This window comes from Phalacrocorax carbo, chromosome 2 (assembly GCF_963921805.1).
Source record: "Phalacrocorax carbo chromosome 2, bPhaCar2.1, whole genome shotgun sequence".
NCBI classification, from domain to species: domain Eukaryota; kingdom Metazoa; phylum Chordata; class Aves; order Suliformes; family Phalacrocoracidae; genus Phalacrocorax; species Phalacrocorax carbo.
This window is the reverse complement of record NC_087514.1, coordinates 105,094,131-105,104,983: the sequence shown is the minus strand read 5'-3', so window position 1 is coordinate 105,104,983 and position 10,853 is coordinate 105,094,131. Positions and strand designations below refer to the sequence as shown.

The 10,853-nt window shown below is 40.5% G+C and overlaps 1 protein-coding gene across 6 annotated transcripts in view; it reads left to right on the top strand.

Moving 5' to 3' along the window:
- The first annotated feature begins 210 nt into the window (after nt 1–210).
- Nucleotides 211–10,853, top strand: part of COL15A1 (collagen type XV alpha 1 chain) — a 163,026-nt gene continuing 152,383 nt past the window's right edge. For all 6 annotated transcript variants that reach the window (XM_064443767.1, XM_064443771.1, XM_064443770.1 and 3 more), the window contains exons 1-2: nt 211–576; nt 699–781. In XM_064443767.1, the coding sequence (XP_064299837.1) occupies nt 566–576; nt 699–781 (94 nt within the window). In that variant the 5' untranslated portion in view covers nt 211–565. The remainder of the gene's footprint in view (nt 577–698; nt 782–10,853) is intronic.

Here is a 10,853-nt window from a genome sequence, read left to right as displayed (position 1 = left end):
GTTGCAATTTATCCGTGACTGCTCTGTCCTACTTATATTTTAAAACTTGCTCTTGTTAAAGTTTGGTTAAAATGGCCAGAGAAATGTCCTAGTCCATATAAGAATGTGCATCATTGGCTATACATTGCTGGATGGAAGGATGTTGGAGGTCCTGTTTTATTGGACAAGAAAGTGGAGGTTATGAGTGGGCGGGGGGGGGAGGAGGTGAAGTTGGAGAAGCTGTGCTACTATCTGTTAGGGTACACAGTAGTTAAAGACAAGACTGGATAATGACAAGGTTGGGGTGATGTACAGCAGTAAGGGGTGTCCTTCCATAAATAAAGTAGGAAGTTTTCGGCAGTGGTCTGACAGGAAAGTCTACACGGAGTCAGATTTCAGAGCTGGAGCACTGAATTGCAGTGAGTCACACAGAGAGCCTGAGAGCTGCCTTTGTTCCACTTGTGTCTGAACGTTGGAGGAGAAACAGCAGGCTCCAGTTTTTATTAACTTCTTATTTTCATAAGGGTAAAACTCATGTGCACTGAACTTTTTCCTCACTTGAGGTCTTTCAACTGACTCTCAAAAAATGCTCTCATGGTAAGAACTCTCACTTCTACATTTTACTTTTTCTTTTTTTCCCCTTGTGCTTCTGTATTACACTGTTTGGTCTCATTCTTTCCCACCCCCCACCCCTCTTTTTTTTGGCACACCTGCTCCAGGCATGCCTGGTGGACCTGGGACTTGCTGCTACTGCTCTTTGGCTTGTCAATCCATGCTGGTTCAGCAGCTGAGATCATAGAAGGTAAGACTTCTCCAGATCATGTCTATAAATTGAGAGTAAGGGTTAATTTTAAGATACACTTTCCTAATATGGAAAGAGGCTCTACATTTCAGATCTTCATTTTCTCTGCTGCTTATTAGTATAGGGAAGCTGCTGCAAGCTAATAGTTTAAATTGCCATTCATTCTGGAAAAGGGAAAATAAATACGTTGGTTCCCCAGCTGTAAGGCAGCCTATCATGCTGGCTCTCTCAATATTTTTCAGAGTGTAATTATCTTTGAAAGTCCTTCAAAGAAATAGAGAATACTGAATATTTTGGGGTGTATCACATCAGAGGAAGATAGCAGAAAGCAATTAGGATAGATGTATAAGTCACTCTGGAGATATCAGGAACGTCACGGTGTGAATGCAGAGACAGAGATGTGATGCTTGTTGCAGTGCATAGGGATTTCTCCTGTTAAGTGTCTGAGTAAATTGTGATTTTCAGATCTCTTGAGTTAAATGTTTAGTTTTACCAGCCTAGCCTTTATGGACTTCCAGTGAAGTCTTTCTGTAATTGCAGATCAAATGTTCTTGTAAAAGAGCCAAATCCCTTGACATCTCTGGAAGATGTAGCCTCAAATTTAACTTAAGAAAGAGAACATTGATTTTAAAATTTACATGTACTTTTGAGAAAAGTTAAAAAGCTTCATATATTATTTTTCCATTATGAGCCATGATATTTATCTCAGAAATAGTTTTTTAAACTATCTTATAAAAAATAGTCTGCATTTGTTATGCAAATGATCCCTAGATAACTATGTGATAGGAGCATTATAGATTATTGAATGGAAGTAGATACTGCATATGAAGACTTTAATGCTACTCAGAATGTTTCCTTTTTAACTGACACTGCCATAGAAGAGATGGTGCACCTAAGAGACAAAGCTCTAGGTAGATACTTCAATAGGAGAAAAAGCCACAGATAAGTTATCACAAACGTATGTAAGTGCAGATAAGCAATATGTAACACTGTATTACAGATAATTAACTAAGGAAACAAACTAGAACCAGCTATTAGAAGAAGGAAAATGTTAATATATGTCTAAATAGTGACAGAAATACAATATACTGCATAGCAAATGGAGATAAATCTGTTGCATCAAGCAAAAATATTTTTCTTGAGCTGATGAATGACAGTGAGTGAGATCTGGACAGGAGAGAACCAAATTTTGGCACATAAAAGTTAATAAGCAGAAGATCATTAAGACTACAAGGACAGTGATAAAAATAATAAATATTTATTTGATGCATAACTTCTTTTTTTTGTGGATCTATACCAGTTTCTATTACCTGATGCTTTGGTTCTTTAAATACCCTATCCTGTGAAAGCCAGATCAGAAGTCAGAAGTAGGAAAGATAACCACTATTGATAGAGGACAGTTTCTTCCTGTGCAGATTCTTATTACTGCTGGAAGGACTCCTAACCTTACCATGAATGAAGATCAAGTAGGATTATGCAAGTCTCCTTAGATCACTGGGGACTTGGAGACTGTTCTGGGAATGTGTTCCTGCACGACTGCCCTAGCCTAATACTCTTCCCTACTTCTTTGTCTGTTAAAAGTTCCTGTTCCCAAACGTTTGTTAAATTCTTTTACATCTGATTTTTAAGTGCCTGATGTAATAGGGATCTCATGCTTTCTATTCTACACATCAGACTATGTTATAAGCAATATTTTCCTGATGCTTGGTTTGAATGTTTTCATCTCCTGAAATCAGGTGTTGAGTGCTAGAAGCAGGAATAATCTTCCTTTGTTTCTGGTGCTGCAAATACACAAACAATATAAATTCTTCCTGAGAGAACTACTGAAGAGTGAAAAGGTATATACTTCAAATCTTTTAGCCCAACTATTGCAGAAATAACCTCTTTTTCCCTTCCCACAGTTCCTTTTAGTAACAGAGTGCACAGAAATAAATCGTGTATTTAAATTGAAAATGTTTGGAGACACGGGGAGATGAATTCACCCTCTGGTATTCAGGCCTTTTGCTGCTAAACTTACACTTTATTCTGTATCCATTTTGTTACTGCCTCCTTTAAGGTTACTTCTTTCCAGGATTCCCTAGCCCACTGAATATTGCTGCTCTCTCTTTCTGTGGCACAAATTTGTATCTCTAAATTCCTTTTTATATAAGAGGAACTGGAAATGAGTAAACATGGTTTAGAGGAACAGTGCAGGTGCCTTGTATAGGCTATATGCAAAAGGAAACATATACCTTGAGATGTTCTTGAGTTGGTAAATAATGTCAAGAAAATTGCTCATGGGTTCAAGTGTTCACTGAGGGATGGGGAAGGAGTAACTTATTTTTTACAAACCTGCAGACAAATCAGTAACCCTCAGAGAGTTTAGAGGGGAAAAGTTTGTAGTCTTTGCCTTAACCAATCAAACAACCTCTTCAATGAAGTCTAGCGAATTTGCTTACTGGTATGTAATTACGCAGCTATATCCTTCTTGTCATCTTGTTTTCCCAGGGGAGCACCAAATTGCAGAGCGGGGTGGAGGGTGCAGATAAAAAGATTCAGCAGCTCTCCAGCAGGTTTGAGCTCTGCCACGTCTTTATGAGAGATATTAGATTAGTTAGGAAAATTTTATAAGTTTCCTATCAGGAAAAGTGTTTTGACCAAGTCTTGGTCTTCTTGAGGAAACTGTATAATTATTGACAGTTCCTACTGTCCATAAGAAGGAGGAAACACACTGAAAGGATGGTAGGAATGTGTAGGGGGAAAATTCAGATGGCAGTCTTTGAAATCGTTTGAGAACTTCTGGGTTTTAGTTTAACTTTTTAGTGAACTTGTGTGATGTTGGGACTTTTGTTTCATTAGAAGTGTTGCTTTCTTTTCCAAGTCCTAGAATGTCTGAGTACTGCTTTCATTGTAAAATGGGACAGGCAACTAGAGTATTTAAAACCTTGTATTTAAAATAATGAGTTACTAATTCACAGTACCAGCTGAAAGCCCTTCTTAATCAAAATGACAGCTTGTTAACTTGTTAAAAAGAAGTTTGACATCTGTTATGTAATTTGTAGCTTAAGCTATGTTTTGTGACAGAATTTCTAAAAACTGAAATATTTCATTCAGAATTTTAGAATTCTGTTGAATGTTCTGTAAATTGACGGGATTTGGTCATTATTTCACCACAACTCTTAAGAAATACTTGGATCTTGCTTTAGAGTGAAACTGAACAGGAGTTCTGAAATCTCAACAGTTCCTGTGAGTTAGAATTCTGAATTTTTACTAACTTGGTTGGAAGATTTTAGTCCCTTTCACTGCAGCTAGCATTGCACAGGTATGAAAAGGTAAGGAATAATATGCCTTCTTCCCCTTCACCCAAATACAGTGTCATTTGAACCATGGAGCATTTTTGCAGATTTTCTCCTGTATTCATGAAAATTGTGCAAATATAGTACCTATTCTGCTTGGGTTTGTGTGGGAGACTTAAAGATATGTGGTTGTCTTAACAAATTACTTCATCGCTTCTCCTTTGTTCAAATGACAATTAAGCACGCGTCTACCTGTACATAAGAGTCTGTCTTATTCTATCTGGTATTGCCTTACGGTGCATGGACTTGGCCTTTAATTATGCCTGATAATATATCTTGATATGCATTGATTACCCTGGCTGCTTCTTCCATATTGCTTTGCATCTTCAACCCCAAATCAAGTTAGTGAATAGAAGGTGCTCAGAACGCAGTCCTGAACATGCTAGTCCCTAGATAGTAGTCAGAACTAAAGTTATAAAGTCTGAATGCTAACCCTGGTGAAGTTTGAATAATAGAGTCCTCCCTATGACGTGCTCTAGCTTCTTGCAGAAGCCATATTTTTTTCTTCCAGGCCATCTAGGCAGTTATCAGTGGTTTTCAATTCTTCACATTCAAACCAATGCATGCCTTTAAAAAAAAGTAGAAAAAAAATTTGTTTAAATGAATGTGGTTCCTCAGTTTGTATTATGTTTATGTGCTCTAAAAGGAGCTTTAAAATTTCTCATTGACATCTGGGTTTTATTATTAGCCAAGCTGAACAGTGCTTTCTTGCCCTAAGTAACATGCTCAGCAATAGTTTACATAAAGTAAATATTTGTCTCTTTCCTTGGCTTTCTGTACACAGAATGGCTGTCATTAGGATGTTGCCATAAACTTTGCACTCATGACCTGCTGAGTTTAAGTGAGGAACCTGAATTATTGACTTTCATTGGCTGTTGATCAACTGGTGTGATTCATACAAACAGCTAGCCTGCATTTGTCTTGACAATGAACCAATTTAATGAGTGTAAATGAATATGTATATACATTTAAAAACTTGTTTCTATCAAGTCATTACTGTATGTGCTTTGAGTGTTAAATGCGTACAATCACACCGACATGGGGATAGGGATGGCTCAGTCTATTCTTTCCTAAGCAGAACGTGATTACAGTAATGCTGGTCTGTATGGAGTGCAGCATTTCGTAAAGATAACTTGGATGGCACTATATCCTCTTGTACCAGACTGAGCATTTGGACATCATCAAACTGCGCTTGAGTCTAAATTGAATAAGCCACTGCATATCTTTCAGAGACTTCTTCAGCCTGTTACCAGCTGTTGTGCATGTTTTTAATGTGGAGCTGAGCCAGATTTCATAGTTGATAAAATGCTTTTCCATGCAAATCATAGTTAATTTACTATAGAAAATCAGTTGGGTTCAGTCAAGGTCATCTGTATGAGTAGATGAAGAGATTGATAACATGAGTAGAACAAACCTGATTTAGCAAATTTGTTCCATTTTGTCACTTTTCTAAAAGGATTAGTTTTCTGTGTAACACCCTCTACATGCTAATTCTTTCGGACAATAAACTACCTTTTTGCTAAGCTACTCTAATAGGCAACAGAAGACTTTTTTTTTTTTGCCTTTTTTGAGGCCTCATAAGGAGAAACCAGTTGGAGTGGATATAGCATTATAGTGGCTCTCTTCATTTCTTCATGAAGGCATCTTGGTCACACTGGAAGTCTGCAGTGAGCAGCTGTTTCCATGATCTGAATAGTACTTAAAATCTCAATTGTGCCTGCATTTGCCACTAAAGGGTGTGTGAAGCACCTGCTCTGCTGGGAAGGGCCATACTTGAATACTTCCTTCCTATGTTATTCTGACTCAGCTGTAGACAATGCAACAATATTAATTTCTTGAAAGAAGTCCTAGTGATCTCCTGAGTATTTAAATACATATACATCTTTTTGTGCACTACCATGCCCACTCACAGATTTCCCACAGCCTTGTAGTATAGCTCTGTTACTCAATCTGTGTCCTATGCAGCTTCTGCTGTGTAAAAACTGCTAGTTCCTGGTACTCCAGGTACTTCTGGTAGTACCTGCAAACAAGCATCAATTTAATTTATGTGTTTTAATTGTGATTAATTTCTTATATGTTAAGGACAATGCCTGACCCTGATAATCTAGTGTTAGATATTGAACTACTGTTTCTTGCTATAGAAGTGAATGGATGACTGGAGAGAGCAAGAAATACTGCTTTACGTTGCTAGGAGTAGTTAGCAGAATAGAGTGATTTATGCTGTGCATAAGAATAGCCTTGGCTTTTTTGGTTCAAGCAGGTGAACAAACACAAATATAGATTTCAACTGCAAGCTGCCATTTCAATAAATGAGCAGCAGAAGGGAAGACTTGATTGCAGTATTTCTGTCTGGGATATTCAAAGGGTTCCAAAGAACTTATTTGTTATTCTAACATGTTAATTTCCAAATCAAACACTTGTTTTGGAGGCTGCCTTCCCTTTGGCTCTGATTTCTTCCCCTTTTCTTTGGTGTCTGATCTGTGGATTGGTTTGTTTTTTCTCATAGTGATATCTCACATTTGACCAAATTCATGCAGTAGCCTTGCCAATTTATACAGTGTGCCTTGGCTAGAAAGACAGTGAATTGTGCAGTTTGGTGAAATCTGATTGCTTTATTTCTGATGTCATTAATGTTATCTATTTAAGAGAGGATGACGTTTACCACCGCTATTTCTAGGTCACCAAACAGTCTTTTCCCATTTGACCAACACACACAATTACAACAGATTTAAAAAAAAAATAAAATTATCCAGCAATTTGGACTGTGGTGAATTTTACCCATGTAATCTTCCCATCTTTAGTAGCTCCCGTTCCCAAACATGAGAAGTCACAGGCATTGCAGACAGTAGAGTACGGGTAGAATTCTCCCAAAGAATGAGTAATATGGGGCCTGATGAGATTCATTCAAGGGTACTTAAAGAGCTGGCTGATGTCATAGTGAGACCTCTCTCAACGATTTTTCAGTGCTCTTGGGAATCTGGAGAGGTCCTAGCTCTGGAAGCTGGCAAATGTTGTCCCAGTCTTCAAGAAGGACAACAGGAATGACTCCAGTAACTATAGGCCCGTCAGTCTCACTTCTGTGGCTGGCAAAATTATGGAGAAGATTATTCTGGGAGTTATTGAAAAACACCTGAAAGACAACGCAGTCATTGGTCCCAGCCAGCATGGGTTCATGAGGGGAAAGTCCTGCCTAACAAACTTGATTTCCTTCTATGACAAAGTTAACCAGCTAGTTGACCAAGGGAAGCCATTTGATGTGATCTTTTTGGATTTCAGTAAAGCTTTCCACACTACGTCTCACTCCTTCTGGACACAATGTCAGCATGCAGCTGGATAAACACGTAATGCAGCGGGCGAGCAATTGGCTGATGGGTCAGGCTCAAAGGGTCATAGTAAATGGGGTTACATTGGGCTGGAGGCCAGTCACTACCGGGGTTCCTCAGGGATCCACCTTGGGGCCAGTACTCTTTAATGTCTTCATAAATGACTTGGATGCAGGACTGGAAGGAATACTAAATAAGTTTGCTGAAGACAAAATTAGGAGGAGCTGTTGACACTCTTGAGAGCAAAGAGGCCCTGCAGAGGGATCTGGACAGACTGGCGGGCTGGGCAATCACCACCTGCATGAAGTTTAACAAGGGCAAGTGCTGGATTTTGCACCTGGGGCACGGCAACCCTGAATGAACATGCAGACTGGGGAATGAGAGGCTGGAGAGCAGCTCTGCAGAGAGGGACCCGGGGGTTCTGGTTGATGGCAAGTAGAACATGAGCCAACAGTGCTCCCTGGCAGCCAAGAGGGCCAAATGAGTCCTTGGGTGCATCAAGCACTGTATTGCAGCCGGTCGAGGGAGGTGATTGTCCCACTCTACTCTGCGCTGGTGTGGCCTCACCTCGAGTACTGTGTGCAGTTTTGGGCACTACAGTTCATTAAGGATATAAAGCTAGTAGAGAGTGTCCAGAGGAGGGCCATGACATTGGTGAAGGGTTTAGAGGAGAAACCATATGAGAGGCTGCTAAAGTCACTTTGTTTGTTCAGCCTGGAGAAGAGGAGACTGAGGGGAGACCTCATCGCCATCTGCAGCTTCCTCACAAGGGGAGGAGGGGCAGGTACTGATCTCTTCTCTCTGGTCACCAGTGACAGGACCCGAGGGAATGGCAGGAAGATGTGCCAGGGGAGGTACAGGTTGGATATTAGGAAAAGGTTCTTCACCCAGAGGATGGTGGAGCACTGGAACAGGCTCCCCAGGGAGGTAGTCACCGTGCCAAGCCTAACAATATTCAAGAAGCACTTGGACGACGCCCTCAGAGATATGGTGTGAATTTGGTGTTGTCCTGTGCAGGGAAAGGAGTTGGACTTGATGATCCTTGTGGGTCCCTTACAACTCAGGACTGTCTATGATTCTATGAGAAAACCCTAATTTTAATGTATTTGCATATGAGTTTTGTGAAACAACAGATGTATTTTTCAGGATCCCTTCTGATGAGAAAACCTTGGAAAAGCAACAGATTGGGCTGAATGTGTCCTGCCAAAAAGCTGAAGTATTTTAAACATCTGTCTTACAGTCCAATCTGAGAAGAACCAGGGTCCGAATCAAGTTTTTCTCGGGGGTTCTGAGAAGAACCAGGTTTTCTGGAGGCACTCAAGCATTTTTTCATTCCAAACATTCAATTGATGGAGGCCTGAAGCTGGTAATAGTGGTTCAGTGATGAGATTTTAATTTGAACTGCACTGTAATTTGTGGTCTTTTACTTAATTTTCAGTACAGAAGATAGAATATTAAAAAGAATGGGCTTTGGTCAGTTGAATCTACTCTTGGGAATCTCCATGGTCTTATGACTCTGGGTCTACCTTCACTGCTGCCAGTGAATCCACTTTTTGCTGTGATCAGTTCCTACTGTAGTAATTTATAACTTCTCAGGTAGCATTAACTTCCAGTCCTATTTGTGGCATATCTTTCTCTAAACTGTGAAATCACAGTTCCATGCATAGTCACAAAGTCTGACTCTGCTTCTTTGGAAAGCTGAATAGAGCTTTTGACTTTCTCTGTACTTTCTGGTGGTCAGTGACTAAGAGGGCATTATATTGCATGGTCATTGCTCACTGCATTTTTTTATCCACTTCCCTTCCTAAAAGGCATACATATTACCTAACTCAAGGAGAACAGAACCCTCCTAGAAATAATTTTAATTTTGTTCTGCCTGCTAAAGGGTAAGTTGATGACTCTTGACAGAAAAGAATATTGCTCCAAGACAGACTTCAAAGTTTCCTATAAGCATTAGCTATGTTGTGTGGATATTCCGAATAGCCCATAACCACCATTTACTGCAAAACTGTTTCAGAACTATTTCAGTGTGGCATCCAAGCTCTGATTCATCTCTGGTGATATTTCATATGACTTAACTGAAACAATGAAAGGAAGTACACAAGAGGTGGAAACAGGCTTAGGTGGCATGGCAGAAATATAGAGACACTGTCTGAGAGTACAGTAATGAGGTCAGGAAAGCCAAAGCCCATGTGGAATTAAATCTAGCGAGAGATGTGAAGAACAACAAAAAGGGCTTCTACAGGTATACCAGCAGCAAAAGAAGACTAGAGAAAATGTGGACCTGCTGCTGAATGGGCAAGGAACCTGGTGACAGGGGCATGGAAACAGCCAAGATACCGAATGTATTCTTTGCCTCACTTTTTGCTTGTAGGATTTCCCTTCAGGAAACTGAGACCCTGAGCCCACTGGAAAAGTCAGGAGCAATGAAAATTTACTCTCCATTGAGGAGGACTGGATGAGGGAACATTGAAACCAGATGGACATATGCATGTCCATGGGACCTGATGGGATGCATCCATGAGGGCCCATCAACCTGGCTGATGTCACTGACATAGGACTCCTGATTACCTTTGGAAGATACTGGTGATGAGGAGAGGCTCCTGAGGATGGGAAGGAAACCAATGGAACTCCTAATATCAACAAGGGCAAGGAGCAGGCTCTGGGGAACTGCAGGCTGATCAGCTCACCTCAGTCCCTGGGAAGGTGTGGGAGCACATAACTGTGGAAGCCATTTCCAGACCTAGTAAGAACAAGGTGATTAGGAGTAGTCAGCACATATTTGTGAAGGGTAAAATCATGCCTGAGAACCTCATAGCCTTCTGCAATGGAATGACAAGCTCAGTGGGTAAGGGAAAGACAGTTGATATTTGTGGTCTTGGCTTGTGCAGGACTTTCAACACTGTCTCCTGTAACATCCACATTGATAATGGATATGGACTATATAAGCGGACAGTGAGGTGGATTGAGACTGTCTGAACTACACATGCTTGAACGAGTGTAATCAGTGGTATGAAGTCCAGATGGATGCCAGTTACTACTAGTGTACCCTGTGGTGCATACTGACACCGACACTTTTTAACATCTTCATTAACAACATGGATGATGTGATAGCACCCTCAGCAAGTTTGCAGATGACACAAAACAGGGGGGATGGTTGTGCTGCCATTCAGAGAGACCTTGACAGGCTGGAAAAGTGTATCAACAGAAATCTCCTGACATTCAGCAAAGGAAAATGCCAAGTCCTGCACCTGGTGAGGATTAACCTAGTACAAGCTGGGGTAGGACTGGCTGGAAAGTAGCCTTCCTGGAAAGGACTTGGCGGTTTTTGTGGACAAGCTGATCATAAGCCAGCAACGTAAACTCTGGCAAAGAAGGCCAAGAGTACCTTGGGCTGTGTTTGGAAAAGGACAG